The 22,315-nt window shown below is 30.9% G+C and overlaps 1 protein-coding gene across 1 annotated transcript in view; it reads right to left on the reverse strand.

Moving 5' to 3' along the window:
- The window catches only part of tei (irregular chiasm C-roughest protein teiresias), a 979,218-nt gene that overhangs the window by 239,833 nt on the left and 717,070 nt on the right, over window positions 1-22,315 (reverse strand). Inside the window, exons 5-6 of the mRNA XM_076406653.1 lie at window positions 4,595-4,824; window positions 4,196-4,325 (exon numbers count right to left, since the gene is read on the reverse strand). Coding sequence (XP_076262768.1) covers window positions 4,196-4,325; window positions 4,595-4,824 — 360 coding nt within the window. The remainder of the gene's footprint in view (window positions 1-4,195; window positions 4,326-4,594; window positions 4,825-22,315) is intronic.

Genomic DNA, 22,315 nt, shown 5'->3' on the forward strand with positions numbered 1-22,315 from the left:
AACGTGTAACAAGTTAGATTTGATGGAAGAGTCCCTATTGTTTCTGTAACCATAAAACTTCAATAACACGCTGTCGTTAAGTATATCGAATCGAGCCAGAGAAATAAACTTGAGTCAGCTTTTACAGCCACTACTATGAATCCGATGGTGAAGCTTCAGGAATAAAACAAGATATCTACACCGAATTAAACACAGTTCGAGCACAAACACGCAGAAAGCAGTATCTTCGTCCGAAACGAAAACTAACGAAAACTGAAACTTGTTCAATCAACAGTTGGGTCTGAGGACGTGAATTATCACCAAAATCAGGCATGCAATTTAGTAAGTGGATCTTCAAATCCTTCTTCGCGATATATGCGAATTTATCAAAGCTATAATTAATTTTAATAGGAACAATTGGTGTTACTGTGTATTAAATCGCTTCAGATATATTTGTCGCCAGTTTAATTTTATGTTTTCACAAAAAAAAATTGGTGCATTAAAAATGCATGCAAGTAAAATGCATTTGTTTTAATAAAATACCTTTTCACTTCAACTTAAAGAAAAAGGCTGCTGAAAGTCATCGAATGCTAATGTGAAGATTATGGTAACCATGTACTACCGATTTCAACACGCAGATGCTTTAAAAGTGATGATTTTGACACAGAATCTTAACTAAAAACATTGAAGACGAGGATTCGAAGGCATCACTCAATGAAACCGCCAACGGGAATCGCTAATCAGAATAAAACACAACAATATTATTCTACAGCATCACAATACTGGAAGTGCTACCCTACCCACCATATTCTCCAGACCTTGCTCGTTCTAATTACTGCTTGTTTCGACATATAAGTTATGATCCTTTTGAGCCGTTTTACACTTCCTATTTGAAAAAATGGGTCCGTTCGTGGATAACCTCAAAATATACATCATTATTTCGAGATGGAATCCGTAAATTGCCTGAAAGGTGGGAAAGAGTAGGGGCTATCGATGGACAATACTTTGAGTAAAATACATTGTATCGATTTTTCATAATAAAGCTTCAAGTGAAAACAAACCCTTAAAAAAACTAATTTATAGACCTATATAATTTGTAGTTCAACTTTAATTAATTCTTTACAGATACATTTCTTTATACGTTTTCTTCTTTCATAGTTATATAGTTGGTAAATTGTTTAAGTAAATAAACTCCTCTTTGCGCGCTAATTTATGCAAAGAAGGAAGAAATTATTGTATTTTACTACAACATTGTTTTCTCTCCCTGACATTTAACTAGAGCAATATGACTGTAAAAGACATTTAATAGGAAAACCCGCAATTACTTTTCCCCAATCTTGCAGGTCGTATAAAAAATATTAACGACACTTTATTCTTTTGTGAGATAAATTTCGTTGGCGTTGAGCGTAGGAAACTTGACAAATCTAAGGAAAACGAAAGAATGAGGGATGTTCACCGTGAAAGATTCGTTAAGCAGATATTTTTTTGGCTAGAGACAAACAAATATATAAATATCGGCGTCGATCTAAACTGACAACGATCGTTATTTATCTTCGGCTGAACTTTTTCGATATACGGCGTTGAAATAAAATTCGAATTTTCGATCGAAGTGGAAACTTATATGTGTATTTCTGCGTTTACATATTATATATTTTAGCGTTCCATTTTCGATATTGGACTATAAAAAATATTTTTTTCGTCTCGTTCCCATATACGGATGTCACTTTAATAAGATGATGGGCTGCGGCTGTTTTGCGTCCTATCAATTTAATCTGCATATTTCTTTGGAATATTTTAAGTAACAAGATATAAAAGACAACTTCTATTCATTTTCTACTTTTGTATTATAATATTATTATTAAAAGTAATGTTAGTTCAGATTCTATGTAAGATTAATCTTACATAGATTGACTAACAAATATTTTTGCTGTATTATTTTATTTTGTTGCAAATGTATTGTTAAATTTTGATTTTGGTTTAAAAGTGATTGTCGAGTTGGATTGTTATCGACATTTCCTGTTTTTTTCGGTAATTTTAATGAGCCAAGAATAAATCAAATACGAGTATATTTTAAGAACAACATCTGATATGTTTACCAAAATCAGTTTGGCAATGTTTCGCTTTTATACCTAAACAAATATATGATAATAACATGTTATTTATATTAAATCTTTGTTTAATTAATATACTATTAATACAGTAGTATTTTAGTCAACGATATAAAATTTGGTAAAATTATCGTATTAATTAATTGTATTATAATTGTGTAATATCGATTGTATAAATATCTTAAATCGGTTCCAGCATATCAATACAGTAGCGATTAACAATGATTTCGGAATCATGTTAGCAATAACAGAGGCTAAAACTGTTTCGCATGATTACGAATAATTCAAAATTCAGTATTCCATAGTGATGACTGATGAGCAATTAGCTACAAAAAACAACGTACACATCATACTTAAGAATTTATTAATTTGAAAGCGTAATCAGTTTTGTGTTCCTCTTGTAGCATAAACAAAACATAAAAAATAATTTTAGCTAAGATTCGCTGTACAAAATTTCGAGTACTCAGGTCAGAACAGAGAGGAAATGTCACAGAATTCTTTCTCAGCATTGAGAACCTAAGAAATTAACGCCGATAGGCATAATTGAGATATGCATTTCATGATGTACTAAAAATGGAAAATAAAGTATGTAGAAAAGTCATCGTTTTGAATTTATTTACAAAAATTAGTCACTGATGGTTAATTCTTAACAATAATGACTTGACAGTCAAAGATGATTAATTTTGTATGCATATTTCATGTTACATATTATGATACTTGAGTAAGATTTTGCTGTCGTTTCTTTCTAAAAATATTTCCAAGAAATGTACATAATACAATCCAAAGACTGGAATAATCATCTGTGCAAAATTCAATTCAAATTCAAAAGTATACCTTAATAAACACAAAGAATATAGTAAAAATAGTGACTTATCGGCAATTACTAAAGATGACAGAATATGTGACAGTGACAAAAATGTTAGCCAGCTAAACCAATTATTGATTATTTGATTTCATGTTAGAGCTGCCAACTTCAAACATGTATCTACGTTTGGATAAACCGTATAGGGATATACTGACATATATATGGTTACCTTATTTTTATACACAAATATATACAAAAAGTAATCTTTTATATATATGTGATGTCACCTCACTGCTCTCTAATCATTGTGGAAACCAAATTCCGTCAAGCGGTTTAATTACTTTAATTCATATAGATATGAATATAACAAGAAATGACAAGAAATAACAATAGGTCGTTTTATATCTTATTAAAAAATATAAACTATTTTAGTTTCCAACGATTTTAACATTATTTTTAACATAACTGACATACCACTGTCAGGCGTTGTCCCACTAATGACATAATAGGAGTTGATTTTCTTAAGTTTTATTAATATTATAAAATAAAATTTAAATCAGTTTAAAAAAATCGAGTTTAAAAAACTAGTGTACTTCTATGTTAATGTGAATTGGTTCCAAAGAGTATAAATGCAATTTGCTAAATGTGAGTAAGGGCAGTAAAGTGAATAGAATAAACCGTTAACTACCATCTGATGTAATTAATAGAGAGATACAAACATTGGAGAAAAATTTTGAATAATATATTTTACATAGGTAATCAACAATAATATAATAATATACATACGTGCAAATAAAGGATTTATTATTAAGTTCACAAATATGTTATATAGATTTTTTAATTTGATTTAGCTTACTTATATTTAGAATCATTATTTTTTGTGTAAAAACTTAACGTTTCTTAATAGTTCATGAATATATGAATCTGACTTATAATAAGTAGATTTAGTCAGAATTGTTACATATATTATTGCATATATGTATTGTAAGTGGTCGTCTATTTGCTATTTCGATGCCAGAATGAATATTAGTAAATATATGAATATGAATATTTATGAAGAATTAACGGGTTTTATTTTAAATACAGTATTCAATAATATGTGATTTTCAGTATAGGAACAGCGATGCGTTCTGTTACGTTTCATCATAATCATCATATATAAAAATTCAAAATATTGTCAAGATTTATGAGAATTTATGAGGCAAATTCATAAATTATTAGAAAAGCTCACTTTTATGTTTATATAGTACAGACAGATCTATTAGGTAAGAAATAATATTTATTTATAAGGATTAATACTTACACTGAACATTTAGTAACACTGAAACATTAAGCGGCTGTTCCAAAGCTATGTGCCTGACAAAGCAAGTCAGAGTAGCATTATGGTGGGCTCTAAGAACTTTAGCCATATGTGCGTCATTCCGTGCTCCAACCTAGAAGATAATTGGATTATTGTAACTACCTTCTATATATGCAAATTATAGCAATTGTTCTCATTATTTAATAAGAACATATATTATAGATTATAGAAACATAATATTATCAATTTTACATAACAAATCTAAAATTAAAAATGCTTGACTTATTATTATATATTGTAATAAAATAATGATCAGATTGTGTTATATATCATAGAAAAAAGAGATAAAACACTTAAGAGAAATAATAATAAAATAATAATGATATAAATATTGTATCTTACCTTTTGATCAACCGTTGTTTCCGTTAAATTCAATACCTCTAGTGGCACTTCTGGTGCATCGAGGAGAGCTAACGATCCTAAGGCGAGTTCCCAACTGAGCGATGGCTTGGGATTACCTTCATCTACTACGCATGAGACAGTTAAATCGGCGTTTTCCTTAACGGGAATGAATGGATTGCCTGGATCCAAAATCCTGTTATCAATCATCAGATATGCTTTCTTTGGCGCATCTGTAAATAACACAAAAATTTATTAAGTATATTTATTAAGATGTAAGCGTATATATAGTAATAAAATATTTTAGCACTTAAAATATCGTATATGGGTCAATACATATATGTCTATATGTGATATTATAATATAAATATATAAATATAAATTGGTCTCATTTGTATGGTAAGATTTTATTAGGTATTGAAATTAGTATTTCAAAGTAGAATTAGTACCTAAAAGGACCTAAAAGAAAATTTTTTGATGACGAATTGGTGATGCTAAACTGAAAATTAAGAAATGAATAAAGCTTCAGATTGGTGCTTTTGTCAACTGTTGGAATTGAGGCATCTAGACTTGGCGTTTGAAAAAGAAATGCATCTATATCACTAAATGACGAAAATTTTTGGTTGGATATTAAAACTTACTTTTTCGAAAATAGGGTTGAATATGGTCATTGGATATTACACATATTGATAGTATAATTAAGTTTGAAGGAACAAAAAAGAATATATAAATAACCTTAAGCGAGAGCTGTTTCCCCAGTGGAATTCCTCATAGTTTTTGGTCAAAATAGCGCTATTATTGGCTTCTAATTAGAATTGTTGAATTGGTTTCGATGCTATATTAGAAATACAGAAACAGACGAGCAGGAAACATCCCTGCATACGCATGTATCCATATGCAACTTATATTGTAACAACACTGCTCCATCAATTAGTACATTTGAATGGTATTGATTGATTAAGAACAGAAGCGGCAAAAGGCCCGCTACCATTTTGATTGCGTGCCACCTTGGTTATATGACATTTAGCTAAGTTTCGCTTTAACCATTGTGTTGTGTAGACGTCCGAATTTTATTACGAATAATTTTGTGGCGTATATTTATCCACAATAAAATTTATCCCCTATTTATTAACGTAAATCGAAATTTGAAGCGTTTTATCATATTTTATCATCTTCTTCATTTTCTATAATATGCTTCTTATGTATGTGTTATGATATTTATAAGATAGTTTCAAATACCACTGTCTCTATGGCATTATTTAAATTTGCTATGCAATTCCATCAACAGTTAATAATATACATTCAAATTCACTGTGTACTCAACTAGACTTTATAAAGGCATTTTTCAATTGGCAGTTTAGAAATGACGATAAGCAACATGTGAATGTGGAACTGTAAGACTATAAGAGACCTGGTGGCTGTCTAAGTCATTGTTTCTATGGTTATTTGTACACTACGGTGACAGTAGATATTGTTATATAGATATCACATCACAAACCTTACATTGTATTTAAAATGTTTAAATTTAAACCGGGGGGGGGGGGTTAATATAACTCGACAATAAAATAAAATAAGTAAGAAGTCCACAAGAAAATATACTGAGGCAAACTGATATATCTGCAGCTGAAGAAAATAAGTAATAACCAACCGGAAAACTATCTAGTATTTAGGACTATTCATTTGGAGTAAAAAGCCATAACGATGAGTATCTTAGATTAAGTGGCTAAGTAAAATTCTGTTGGAAGAAGAACGAACAGAAAAAACACAAAATGAAATAAAATAAAATATCAATTATCGGCATATTTACATCGAAGTGATATTTACTAAGCGCTAGATCTAAAATCCACATGGACGGCAACCATGTCTAGTTACAGAAATAAAAACAAAATAGTCAGAATAAAATCCTGAAAGATAAAGTAGAAGCACCCAGATAGTATAGTAATCGTTATTTTCGCCTAAATATGCAGGTACCAACTATCTCATATATATATATATATATATATATATATATATATATATATATAAATAAGCAGATGCTAATATGCCAGTAACGACTAGCAGAAATGTATAAAAGAGAAATATCATTTTAAAAGATATATTTAGCTATTAATTTAATATTACAATCATTAATTAAATGTTTCTAGAGTTTTGCTTTAATCACTGAAACAAATCCATATCAACAACATCTAAAAACGACGAAAAATCGTTTAAACGATTTATTTTTCCGCTATAGCTTTTATTAAGCCACCAAACTAATTATTTTTAACCGTGTTTCCGCCAGTTCCTCCCCTCCTGCGGCCAATTCATCTTTGTACTTTTATTCTTTCCTTTCGGCGTTCCCGAAAGGAAACAATCTTTTAACTTCCTTCATGACGTCCGATTGAATTAAACGCCGGAAAAAAGTTTTCGTTTTTCGACCCCCTTCGAAAAACAATATCGGCCAAAGTTCGCCCATATTTTACGGATGCGTTGCTTCGTCTCGACTTGTTCGATTCTGTTACTCAACTGAACACGTCGGAAGGAAATCTAGTGAAAAGTCTATTTGAAAGGAACAGCAAGCGAAAGGAAAATGCGAGTGTCGACGTGTAAGTAACAACGTTTTTCAGATTGCGTTAGTAGAAACTCTGTCTATTGTGCTCGTTCTTATATATCTTCAAAGTAGTGTACGAGGCTCGTTTAGAAAGTTGTTTTTTAACAATCTGATCCTGATTTTAACACCTATAAAGATATTAAACTTACTTTCATCAGCAAAGTGATGACAAAAAATTATTTGTTGTTTTTCATAGATTGGTTGCATATCACTTAATTTCGATGCATTCAAATATTCGAAAGAGCGCATTTCCTAGGTAGTTCCATTGGAACCAAGTAAGAATCTGATGGGGAGAAGGGGAGGACATCGAGGGAAAACCTCTTACTCGTAGAAAGTTTTCACATATTTTGTTATCTAAAATAATCACATATTTGTGTATGTTATTGCAGAGCTGATGTGACGGAAAATCTAAAGTAGTTCAGTATTAAAGCCATTTAGTTTGCTGTTTAGCCACTAACCATATCATATGAGAAGTCGTAGAAAACATTTGGCAACTGTTTGTATGGTGTAATGGTTAGAAGTTAATATCACACGCGGGGGTCAAGGGTTTGATTTCCAACGAGGGCCTTTTTTTCTAGTTTAGTTGGAACGTTTCTCAAATCATCTAGACTACGTAGGGGCGCCGGGGCCTGAAGCGTTACTTATTTTCAATCATTGTTTCTTTATTTCAATTTTTCCTTATACGGGCTGCAATTTTACTTTTGCTATTCATTGTAATACTTAATAAAATAAGTGCGTAATTTATTGAGTAAATATTTAACACTAAGAAGAGAAAAATAAAAAAAATATAACAAAAAAATTGAACCGACTAAAGTAAATAAGGAACTAACTAAAAAAAAATAAAATAATAAAGTAATCAAACTTAGATTTTTTATAGAAAAGAACGTTTTAAAATAAAATATGTAGATAATAATCGTTGCAATAACTAAATAAAGAGACAAAAACTTATTTAACCTATCTACAACCCGTATTTACCTAAACCTATTTATCTATTTACAATATTATCTTAACTATTATCAACGAATAACTTTGAAGTTGGTGATCGGTGATCACTAAGAAACAAATATAATTTGTTGCTCGGTTTATTTTTTGAAGTCGGTTTAATATTTTTGTTAATTTTCTTTTATGATTTCCGTTATACAATATATTTATACTGACATGTAGAAGATCACTTCGGTAAGGGATCCGCTGAACAAACTTATAATCTAAATCTTATTCTGGAGATTCTTCCACCTTATTCTAAGACTATTCTAACTTATCCTAGAGATTATTATATCTCACTCTATATGTCTATTAATCAGCTCGTACGGTAGTATGCGTTTGAGCATAACACTTCACTGACATCGTGCACATTTAACTCTTTGGCCAGTGCTTCGGTATGCACTAACAGTCTTTCAGTGTACTTTATACTAAGACTTTGTATCACACTTGTTATTAGTTCCAAGGAGGTATCGTAGTGAATTCATTTGTTGGATATATAATGGAGATGTAAGGCATCGACGATGGCGCGCAATACTTTATTCTGGAACATCTGAAGGAGAGCTATGCTAGATTTCCTAGTAGTACCCCACAGTTCAATACACAGAAGTATCTTGTTATCTAATAATATTAATTTCGATAATTTCGATTTATTATTAGCCATTACATTTGGTTTAGATTAAGCCCAAGCTGTTTACATTTTATCACTATATATTTTTCGATGTTAAGCGTCAATCAAAATTCATTCCCAGATATTTAACATTGTCTGTTTGCGGGAGTTTATAATTATTCATTTTTGGGAGACAAGTCCTTCTACAAAAGGGGAATATCACATGGGTGTTGAAATATGTGATTGATAATTGAAACCCACATTTCTTTTAGAAAATTATACCTGTGGTAAAAAATTCGCTATTGTCAAAAATCTGGGAAAAGCAATTTTCACAAGTCAATCTTTCACTGTTAAAATTGTTCGCCACAGGCAAAGATAGATGCTAATACTGATCTTAATATATAACATCTTACGAATCAGCGTTGCCAAATTGTGGAGAACTTTCCAATGTGGTGAAAATGCGGAGATTTTGAGATTGAATGCATACATAATATACATACATAAGCATACTTTTTAATTTACTTATGGATATCAAGCGACCCTACATATTTCAGTATTCTCCATACTTCAATACAATATTTGAATTCTATAAAATAGTATTGTTAATTTTTACACGACTTTATCACTTTATTAATAACGATGTATAATTATTAAAATTTTGTATCCTTAAAATTTACAAACATAGAACCGTAATCGACTAAATCCGGATGCTGTAGTGTCCTTCTTAGCAACAAAGGAAAGGACTAAGAAATTGTACGGCAGTGTCAAGATTAACCTAAGAAGTAAAGTGCTTGCAAGAGAAATATGGAAAAAAGTGAAACGTAATCATTAATAACAGTACACTTGCTGTCTTGCTCCATATTCTGGAAATGTAAAAAATAAATATTATTTAAAAGGTTGAGACTTTTTTGGTTTCTTAAAATAATTTTACGTGGAGTTTGTGGAGAATAGGAAAATGATTCTGATTGTTCTGAAATGTTCCCAATTTCGGAAATTTAACTTGAATAAATTGGCATTGACACCTCTACTCCCAACTAAGCTCTCGGAGTTTCTGGCAAGTTCCTATTCATGTGTTCCTATCCATAATTCCTGTACTAATAGGCAATGGTCTTTTTTGGCCATTATTTCCTGCACACCGATGCTCAGAATACAGATTCGAATACTGAGCTTGGTTGTAGGGGAACAGAACGAAATAAGATCATTTTTGCTTTAAAGGGAATATGTTCAGAATTTAGAACCTAATGCAAATGGTTCAGAACAGTAGTCCTATGGCGAAATTTTACTACCACAGCAATATCGCGGGATGAAACATGTTCTCTGAAAATGAAAGAAGGAAAACATTCTATCTCGATATTTTAAAGTCGTTTATCGATTTATTCAACGATAATTCAATCAACTTAACGTCGGAATTTCCCAAAAAATAAACAAATTCTGACACTCCGGCATTGACTTAGACACTCATCACCACAAGCAACATATAAATGTCGATAAGTTTCTGTTGCATTTTTTCATCTCAGAAGTAAAATAACAAAATATTATGGAAATAACTTTCTGGAATATCCGTTTTCATAGCGCAATAACGTTTGAGTTAGTAAATGAATGATACTTTCAAACTTATATCTGAAATACTCTATATATTCATTTCAAACTCACGATAGTATGGATTTATTGTATAAGTTAATAGAAATATGTGACTTTATAGCCCTCTGTTAGGAAAAACCTAAATTATTTTTTGTCAACATTATACATTTGTACTTCCAGTAAAATTACATACTATTAAAATTTAAAAAAACTTTATTACATATATTATATTATATTATATTATTTATTTAAGTTCATTAAATTCAACTTAGAAAGACATTGTTAGATAAAAACGAAACAAAGAAATATAACAAAAAATAGTTAAAGAAACATGTAAGCAATGCATGGTAGATAACATATTTTCATTGTAATTATATAATGTTTCATAATATAAATATAACCTGATGCATTATACTATACGTATAGGTAAATTGTTACTGGATATTTCGTGATAGTGTTATATATTTTCCATGAGCAATTACTATCTAGGCAGTTTCCTTTAAATGATATTATCTTTACAGTCGATCCGATAGAATGTTATTGTTGTGGGGTATACTATCTGATATACCCTTTCGAATAAATTTCTCTTTGTTCTGGTATGTAATCCTAGAACTTTGTAGTTAATTACTGAGGAACTGACCTCGTTTGATGTGGATACATTAAGTCGGTTTACGATTTTACTGAATAGGTATAAATTCGTTTCGAGTTGGTTTAATACTTGATGGAAGGTTTGTATTGCGTGCATTTTAGTTTGTATACATTAGGGATTTGCTTACAATGGTCATCACGTCTGCCGCAATATGAGTGCAACGTTTACACTAACAAGTTCCCATTTCTATCATAAAGTTTTTATTTGAACATGCTAATCAATGATATTAGTTGTCTTGGTGATTAGGCCAAAGGCTATCGCAGTTAAGCTATTCCTATTTAAAATGCTAATACACGACATCGAATTTCGATATAGATATGGAACAGTGTCAGTTTGCATTCCTAAAAATATGCGCTACTTATGAATAGAGGGATTCGCAATACAAATATATTGCATCGGACACATTAATTCCATCAAGACTGGTGCAAAAGTTATTTTTGTTACTTCGAGCTAGACCTTTGTAGTTGGTTGGTTTTACTTACTTACTTTTTTGTGGTTTCTATTTATCCCCAGAAACTTTGTTGAATATATCATTTATTTTCCTTAATCGGTCGCATTCCTTTTATGCTATCGGAAATAATTCCTAGATAGCGGAAAAAGCTTTGGGTGCTGTTATGGCGTATTAAAGTTTATTTGTAATTTGTTAAATTTCAAGGCTCTGCCTATCGAAAGCTATAGGAATACATTAAGCCATTTTGTGATTATAATTGATTATGATTGATTAGCTTATTAAAAGTTATTTTTATAACTATTTGATAAATTGCAGAAAATGAATGGACGCAAATGGTAATTCATACCTATAAGTGACGATAAGCAATAAATCATCAAAGGGGTAAGCTGCGTTTAAATCTTGTGAACATTTTTCTTCTTATATAATATACACGTGTTCCACCCAAGAAAGAAAATTACTTTTAGAGGAGTCATTTCCGCCCCAAAATATCATCAAAGGAGATGGCAGGAATGGGTATAAGAAATAAACTTCTGAACAATCACTAAGAACCTCGGTGGAATAATATTAAAATTATCAGTTTCAAAAATTTACCAATGCTCTGCCCTAAACTTCTATTCATAGCTTATCTATTTTATATCTTATTATTTTATGTCTATAGCTTAAGTAATTTCTTACTGTATTCTTAATTAATTTTCGTGCTCTTTTGAAATTATTTATTAAACGATAGAATCAAGTGAAAAATACAACAATCTGAATGGATCTCAGAATAGTAAATGCAAGTGATGTTTAGTAGCAGAGAGGGACTTAAATGTCATGTCCAAAATCGCCATAGTTCATCTAAATATATGATAGTTTTAGAGAGAATAAAAAATTAAAATTGCATTTCCAAGGAAGACTATTGAGATGAGATATTGAGATGTGTAGGATGATAACAACCGATTCCGATATTATCTAATTTTTCATAAGTTGATACGTGGAAGAGCTTAATACCAATTAAGCCTCTTGGGAAAGCATAGGACGTTGAGGCTTAAAGAACAACAGCCAAAACCAAGACTACCTACTTATTATTGGAGCTTAGATGAGATATAGAGACACAATGCTGATAAGTTCGAAAGTGTAATCGAACTAGCCCGCCAAAGTCTTCCGATTGTCAAACGTATGCAAAATTCTTCAAAATAATTGTGATCAGAGGTTTTAAACATGCAAGCGTTGTTTTAATGCTTTGCTTGTTTTGATAAATTTCAAATCGCTACTTATTAATACTGTGATTGAAAATTTCGAAGCCACACAGAACAAATTGCGTTTCTATTAAGTTTCTTTGAACAGGAACGAGATAATGGAGGCTCCCTCTTGCCAGTAAAATTAGAGGGGTAAGCATTTTTACTGATAAACACTAATTTGCTGCGATTTTTATTGAAAATATTGTTTAGCGTGTTGCAGTTTAATGTTAGTCCGACCAGAGATTAAATATAAGAAATGTATAAAAACAGTGACTAGTTTTTCAATACAAACAGAATTAAAAAGGTAAGCGTTGGGTTAATAATTGACTAGGTTTTATTAGACATATCATTTATTAACAATTCATTGCAGATATATTGTATTTCATGCTGGAAACAGGAATGGTTAATAACCTTCGTTTTGAACGAACTGGATGAGAAGAAATTGACAAATGATGGAAATGTGAACAAATGTTAGATTTGAAATTAACAGCTTAGTTCTTAGTGCATATGATATGATTCAATGCCGTCAATTTTTAAAACAGGATGATGAGAGTGGAACTAATAGTGAATATATAAATGTAATATATGATTACTGATGAAAATGTTATTATAGAGTGTAAAAGATTTACGTGTACAAATGTGGGTGTAATTTTTCAGAATATTCTTGAGCATTTGGCTAAAATGTGCGAGGAGAGAATGAATATTAACTATTTTGAAGATATGACAAATGCATTAAGGACAATGCTGTGATATAATCTAGTTTTATCAAGAAAGATATTTACAGACAGGTATTAACAGAACAAACTAAGGACAAATACAAAATCTTTGATATCAAAATGACTTTACAAGGAAACAATGCACCGAAGGAAACATGAGGTAATAGTAAAAGGTAAATATGCTCTCTAGTGAAAATAAAATAAATTACTTGGATATACAATTGTTAATTAGGCCTCTAGGGGATACAGATACATGAATAACGCGACTAGAACTCTACCTCATAGGTGATATGGAAAAGGGTTCCATATAAATATAATCAAACACAACCCTAATCTACAAATTATTATAACTGTGTACTTAATTATAGTTTTAAGTCCTTCCATAATATATGTCTTACATCTAAAACAATATATGTTCAATCATTTTATTTAAATAAGGATTATGTTGTATGTCACTGAACTAAAACTCAGAGTTGATACGGCAACACTGTGACGTTTTGACGTCACAAATTTAGATGACGTACGCTTCTTTGGATAGACTATACGTTGAATTTTTATATTTTTAGCATATATATATTTTCTACCCTGACGACGTAGGCGAAAAAATATAAGTACAAAAGAACGGTCACTTTTAGGACGTCGCATTAATTATACGGTTACATTGTGCCGGTTTAACCGAAAGCCCTATTGGCCCAAAAGCTGGCCGTACTATCCGTCACGTCGGAAAACGCTTTTCGGCATCAATAAAAACGCTTCCTGACAAAATTAATCGCTCGTGCCGCGCGAACCCGTCCCATCGTATCGTTTACTGAAACAAATCCCACTGTCGCCCCCTAGGCGACGGGCCCGTAAATAACGTTTTATCTCTGTATTTCAGGAGGCCCGTAACGCGCCCGACCCCAAAAACTATCCTCACGTATTCCGTTACGGTCCCGATTTCACGGTACCCGCACAGCCGACCTCGCCTGTTCAATCGGCCGAGCAGTTTTAGTGTCGCAGGTGTTGCTTTGTAACGCTATTTACATTTCCTGCGGGGCCCTCGGATACAGACCAAACCGAACAGTTTATCGTCGCCAACACCATCTCCCCGATGAATACATGGGATGTATTTTTAAATAAAACTCTCTAATCTTAGTTTGCTATTGACAAGAAGATCGCAAGAAGAGATCAATAGTTTATCAGAATACGCATGCATACAGAAATCTTCACCGATTCCATACTCTTGCGCATTTTTAAATGTTTCCAAATTATCTGTATCTGCGTGCCTAACTTTTCAGTGCCTAGTGCCCACGCGTTGTTGTATATAAAAAGAGTGGTGAAGTGGTTTTTTTGTGTTAATTTTACGTTTATATTATTCCAGGATTACTTATAATTGTATAATAATTATTATATAATTATTTATTCCCGGTCACTGACCAAGAAGAAATCGTCTCCTCACAGATACTTAGGAGGCCCAGATCAATTCCTTCCTAACGCAGAAAAGACCAAGACCTAAATACAACGGATACTGTTATCAACGAATCAAACTTCATCAGTCACCCCAACCTTTCTTCTTAATCATCTCGTGTCTCTGAAATATGTGTAGGCTATGATAGGCTAACTTAAAATTAAAAATATATGGGTTTCGACAGAACATCGATCATCCAATTAATATGGCTTCCGCATAAGAAGCTCGCGGAACTGGAACACATTATAAACTCTCACATATATAACGGTTATACCCAAGAAAGGAAGAAAATCTGCACTTGACTACAGGCCCATCAGCCTTCTCAGTGCCATTTCGAATCTTGCCGAGATTACAATACTCTAAGCTTTTAACTCTTTCACAAAGAAAAACAACATCATTCGTGACGAACAATTCGGTTTTCAGGCTCACCACTCATCCGTCCATCAGGCCTCCCATCTGGCTACACACATCCATTATGCTTTTACCCAACGTAAAAAGCTCAGGGCAGTCCTCTTGAGCCTAACCAAAGCTTTCAAAAAGGTCTGACACGACGGTTGGGCCTAACCGCTCTCCTCAAGTCCTATCTATTGGGAAGAGCCAGGAAAACTCTCTTGAAAATTAATCAACGCTGGCGTACTTCAAGGCTCCTCGCTGGCCCCAGCCTTACTTAAACACCTTATTTTAGATATGCCGCGGAAAGAACATGACGACACAATCTCCAGGCGAGGATACCATTCAAGAACGTTTACCGAACCTCGATCATGCGACCAAGTGGTTCAATTATGCAGGTTGCAAATCAGCTCCCTGAAAATCCAGGCTATCACTTTCCATAAGAGGCGTTACGCACTGAGAGCCTCGCAACTCAATGTCGACACCCAACAATTCAATGACTGAAGAACGTTACATACCTACGATTCGGTTGGCATTTCCAAAACTAGAAATATTTGGGAACAGCAAGCCTGCTATCCTCTCTGCTATCTACTTCTTATTTTACTGCTACTACTATTGATCCGGTCTGTACTCCTCTACGGATCTAATGTCCACTTCAAGTTTGCTACACCCAAGCAGGTGAAACGCCTTCAGGTCTTGCAAAATAAGCCCATTAGGAGAATCTTAAACCCTCCAAGGTTTTTCAGAAATAATCAAATTTATAGAGAGACTGACACTCAGAAATCAAGCACATCATATGTGAATCCTTCCACAAACAACAATTCAGCCCAAGTTCTTCTGAAAACGCGCTTGTTCGCGAACTGGTCGATATACCGGGAGCTTAACACCGCGTCATCGTTAAACTCCCCTTTTTCCAAGCTGCAACGATCTCATCCATCTCTGCAGCCATAACTTTTATTCCCATACGACAGCACCCAGTCGAGTATTAACTCAACAGCGCGAATCAATTGTTAGTTTGATTATCTATTCTTTCGTCCTCGTGCCCAATAACTGTTGCCCTTTCCCCAAAGTTAGTGCCAGTTTTGTTACTCTACGAACAAATATTATGGGAATTTGAATTTATTGTCTTTTATAATACTATCCGTGAGTATTTTCTTTCCCATGCGTTGGAACAACCAATATTGGTAGCACATACTCCACTCCGACTGTAATAACTAGTTAACAAGGTATTGCTGTGGAAATAATTAAATTCACAGTAGTCTGTGTAATGTTGTTTAATCGATGAAATGAAAATTATTTTTCTTTTTATATATATATCTTATATCTTTGCTGTCAGAATTTCCTGTTGTAAATATTTGTTACTAGACAATAATAATTGTATTTTCAAAAGAGGCACTGATATATTGGAAAAGTTATATTGGCTAATATTTGCAGAATACGCCGTAAAAAATTACTACTACAACATTTGTTTGCAACTTTGATGAAATTTTGTTGACTAATAATATTTTTTATAGTAATAATATTTAAGCCTCGTCTCCAGGTAACACCGCTGCAATCCGTTTTATCTAATTGTATTTTTCATATTTTTTTTATATAGCTAATAAATAACGGTCACATAATGTAAACACCACCATTTCACTTCGTTTTACCTCCATTCACCGAGCCACATCATTTACCCTAAAAATTTTTGATTTCTGAATTAAATTAAACAATTCAAAATAAACATTTTTTTGTTCATCCTGAAGGCAATAAAAACTAATTACTATAAAAATTGCTAATACTTTATAAATATCAGCTAACATTTTAACAGAAGCGATACGTATACCCGCAGAAAACAATTCCATTTGTGTGTTTTTATTCGGCTGGCAATGGCAAAAAGAACGCGAAAGCTGTCAGTAGGGCTGCCTCCGAGGCGAGAATACATCTTGAAATTACCTTGGAAAGCTCTCCGGTTACTGTTGCGAGTAACATCAGTAGCGCGAGAGCTGTTTTTACGTTTTGTATGTCAAATAATCTCAAGTATAATGGGATCTCTTTAGAGGATGCAACATTAATTAGATGAGTAATGTAGTTGGATGGTTATTGAGTTATCTTTAAGAGCAGGAAATGAAGAGGATAGGTGTAAGCTGTAATTTAATTTTCTTTACCAGTTGCAACGTGAGTTAGCGTTGAATATATTGTTAAGATAAATATTATAAAGCAGAATGCAATATTGGCATTGAAAAACTGTTATTTATAAACTGTAATGTAATTTTATATATGATTTGCAACATGAGTATGTTTAATACAATTTCATAATAAATATTGTAGGACAAAATACAATATTAGTGTGTATAAATTAATGGGTTATGGAGAACGTCTTTCGCGGTTTCAAATCAAATTTATTAATATAAATAATAAAATATGGTACAATTTATATTGATTAATATATTTTCTATTATTTTATACAGTATTTTCCATCTGTTTTGCTAAAGCAACGTTAAGTCAGAAGAACGATGTTAGCTTGCAGCGATCCATTTATTAAACCATTTTTACACTATTTCATTTTTACATATTTTCACCTATCTACTACACGTATTTTATATTCTACTATATGCATACAATTTAGGTTAATACCCTCCAAAACCTATTTTTCAATTTAAAATTTTATTTTAACTACTACCAAAAGATCAGTTTGAAGTCGGTGTCGGGCCCAAACAATACAAAAATAATAATATAATTTTGTAACATATACGCAAAATTAAATTACGAACAAAACAAATTTAGTTTGTTGTTCGGTACCGACTTCAAAGTGATCAGTTGGTAGTACTTAAAATAATATTGTAAATAGATAAATAGGTTTAGGTAGGAATATAGCTAAACTGTGTTATATAGTAGACTATAAAATACGTGTAGTAGATAGATTAAATAAGGTTTTTGTTTATTTTTATGCAGTTATTACAACAATTATAATGTACATATTTTGTTTTAAAACGATTTTTTTACGTTAAAAATCTATATTTGATTATTTTTTACTTTTCAGTGGGTTCCTTATTTATTTTTAGAAGTAATTTCAATTTTTTCGTTAAAAATATATTGTATTGTCGTTAAGCTTAGTTAAATGAAGTAGTTTTTACCTTGGTCAGTTTTTCTCTTTACACTCGGGAGGAAAAAATCGCGTAATATAAAAAAATAGATATAAAAATAATTATACCGAAATATCCTTAATAAGATATATGTAAGATTATAAATTATTTATTAATTTATAATTTTATCTATTCATCTATTTTATCCAGTTAATATCTGTCTTCACATTTTTATAGAAATAAATAGGTATATTAAAACATTACTTCATCACTAAACTAATATAGACGTTAAATAAAGATTCTCAGGTAAAAATAAAGTGACCTTTGAACCTGCATTTTTGCAGATCTGCAAATTATAAAATAACATTAAAGTTTTCAGCATAGCTTTAAAAGTAAACGAAATGCTTTCAGGGGTAATTTCAGGGCATATTCTCATCTCGTCGACTTTCAGCGGTCTTTTTGCTGCGGCCGTGTTTCGAATAAACAACTGGCGGCAAGATTACTTTGTCATGTGTTGCTTTTCAATTAAAAAAAAGTATAGTAAAACATAACTTTCGACGGAGCTGTTTGTCATTAGTAACAAAAACTATCTTTTGATTTTTTGATATTGTGGTTGTTAGTTTTGTTTATTTTTAGTTTGGTTTATCATAATGAAATAAATTGACATTATGAATATTTAATGTTATCTTCGTTATCTCTGAATTCAAGTAAGACAAGAAGAAACCAAGCAGATTTAATAATTAAATTTGACAATTAGAGTTTTAAGAGGTTTTAATATGTTAAAGCCCATTTAATCACATACTTTGCAAAGGCACTTGACGAACTATTGTTTTTATAAAGTTTCAAAGCTGTTGTTAAAATAAAATTTAAAGTTACAGTTACACGTTTTATTAACTTATATATTATGGGGCATTTTAGTATAATGCATACACTTTTACATATTTCTTTCCACAGACCATCTAGTTTTATAGAAAATAAAATATCCATTATAAAATGTATTATTTAAATTGCTATTGGCTATGGAAAACGTTTAATTGAGTAATAATCTTTGGTTTAATTCCACCATTGTCTGATAATGCTTCCTATTGATGTTTAAATTAGAATCTAAGTCAACACAATTATTATCATCATCATCTATAAATTATTTATGTTATTACGCCCATTTCATATATGTTCTCATAAACTTTCTCTATAGAGCATATTTCTCTTTATCAATATTTAAGGCGTCATAAACCTAATATCCAATGTAAGTTTTCATTTGAGTTAGACGACTTTTAAATATTGGCGGTAATTGTAAATTGCATTATGACACTACTGTTATATCCCTGTGTCCTGTCTAGTCTATATACTACTAAAGCTTTAGCATGTCAAAACGTAATAACGGATTTATAAACCTAAAATTCCATAAAAATTATTACAAATAATTTAGAGTAGGTGCTGACTATGAAAATCTATTAATGAGTTATGATCTAATTTTTCATTGTTGTGACAGCCAAGGTAATAATACGAATTCTTAATAACGTAATAATAAATAAATAGTTTCTGTGAAAATAGAGAGCCTGTTACCATTCTTCAATAATAAATCTTATATGTGCATAATAATAATGCAAGTCATGAAACTAAGTCATATTTACTAATGAAATAAATTATTAAAAATCAAGTAAAGAGGAACGACTTCTGACTGATAATATAGCTAAATTGTGGTTCTGTCGATTTAATAGTGCCAAATAAACGTTAAACTAAAAAATGAGTCCCAAGTTTTATGCTTCTTATTTTGCTTTATAATTATCTAAAAAGATGCTGCTATCTTCTCAAATTGTCTCATTTAATATATTCCGCTATCGGGATTAAATTCAGCCGTTGTTATTATTCAATCACTAATGCCTGATCATCAAGCCTCATTTCATAATCATGAAAAATGTCACGATTTAGCAGCACATGCAAATAATAAAGATTTTAATGCAAAATTTAGAATAAGATGCTTTTCACAAATCACTTGTTGATCACTGGGTAGATTGTTGAGGTCGAAATACAACCATACTATATTAAATTAATCATGGTTCTCTTATAATAGAGTAAAATGACTAATTTAAAAATGATGAAGTTTCTAAAGCTTGTTTTCACAGTATATTCAATATAAGATCCGAAACATACTTGATACAAAATATTAATTAAAATTTTATAATAACATAATATAATAATGTATGCATATTAAAACATATTAAAATTTATGCAAACTATCTCAAGAACATTCACTGTTATTTATAAAATTGCATTTAATTAAATCTAATTTCCATTAACTTTCAATAATCAACGAAATTATGGAAAAGTTATTTATAAAGTTATTATAGAAAAGTACCATAAATAGGATTATTTTCAGAACTGTAACAACTTAAGAGCATAAGTAAACATGATCTCTCTTTACTTTTATGTTATAAACATAAATATGAAATTAAAACAATAACAAAAACAATTAGATAATTTATTTTATAAAATTTGGAATTGCATATTAAAGGAATGTATTTAAAATCGTTAAATTAACTAAATAACAGTTAACATAAATTAACATTAACATAAAGTTATCGTAAATTAACTGTTGATTTTCCAAAACTTAGCTCTATCAAGTAAATAATCAAAATAAGTGATACAAGGTTCAAAGAATAAAATATCTATTTGCATCTTAATGCTTTAAAATGTTTACATATGTGTTGTTAATAAGTCATAATGTCTTCTATTTGTCCTATGTGTTCTATTTATTGTGTAGTTAGTTTAAATTTAACTTCTGCATAATTTCTTTACTTCATTTATGTATTTATATAGTCCTAATCTTTTATAGAAATTTGTCAAATAAAATATACATTACAAAACAATAAATACACCAGGCCGATTTTTAAATAAAATTACATTGTTCTTTGTTTATTTATTTCACTCTTTCATTTATTTACCATTGCTTTCATTTACCTATTGCTTTGTATTTTGTCTTAGGTCCCACATGGGAACTAACAACTCACCAACAAATAAGGAATTAAAATTCTATGACACTATTTTATAACTGTTAGGATTCTATGCAACATTCATTCTAACACTTAATGCAAAAATTAACTTAACCATAACTTAACGTATTTACTACTTGCAATATTCGGTTACTGCTTTTTTAAGAAATGCCTTCTCTAATACAACCAGAAATTAATCAGAAGTCAATAGCACTCAAACTTATAGAAAAATCTTACCAAACTTTAGGATTACCTCTACTAAGTATAATGATATATTATGTCCCCAAAACCATATCAATTAATAACAGTCCTTAAGCAAGAACTATTTTTCTTCCTTTCATTTTCTTCGCCAGACATCTAATTAAATCAAAGTCTGACTTCGCAAATCTAAATAGTTTGTAACCAAAGAAAACAGACCAATCTTATTCTCGAATTTTGTTAATCTATGCTTGGATAACATTTTCGTATAAATCGGTGTTTTCTCTACAAAAATGTAAAACTTAACTTTACGTGTCTATATTATTGTCAATCGTTCTTTATCCTATATGTATATCCTATGTTATAGTTCTTTAATAATTTCAACAATATGGGAAAATCTGAAACTAACACCAAATATAGCTTAAAATTAAATAACATCGTTTAATAATGTTTTAGCCATTCATTTTCAATTTTTATATCATCTCGAATACAAGAAATAAATATTCCCTTAATTTTAACGAACACTGAAATTTATTCCATTTCAAAAACTTTTTTAAAATTCTTTAGCTCCAGTGAGATTCGGTCCTAGTAAGTTATTGTCGGTTAGCTAAAGTCGCGCAACGGATACCCGCTGTGCTCGTTTATATATTTTGTGTCAACAATCTAACAGCTATTCCAAATTCGCCGAAAAAGTAATATTAAACGCTTTAAACGATTTTACAGACGCACAATCACATAATCCCGAACGAACAATTCGGTTTCCGTGCTTTTTAGATGTCTCCAAAGCTTTCGATCAAGTATGGCATCATGGTCTAATAGTTAAAGCGAAACAGCTA

This window comes from Rhynchophorus ferrugineus, unplaced genomic scaffold (assembly GCF_030347505.1).
Source record: "Rhynchophorus ferrugineus isolate W39M unplaced genomic scaffold, kcgeb_rfMv2 rfM6, whole genome shotgun sequence".
Classification (NCBI taxonomy): Eukaryota; Metazoa; Arthropoda; class Insecta; order Coleoptera; family Curculionidae; genus Rhynchophorus; species Rhynchophorus ferrugineus.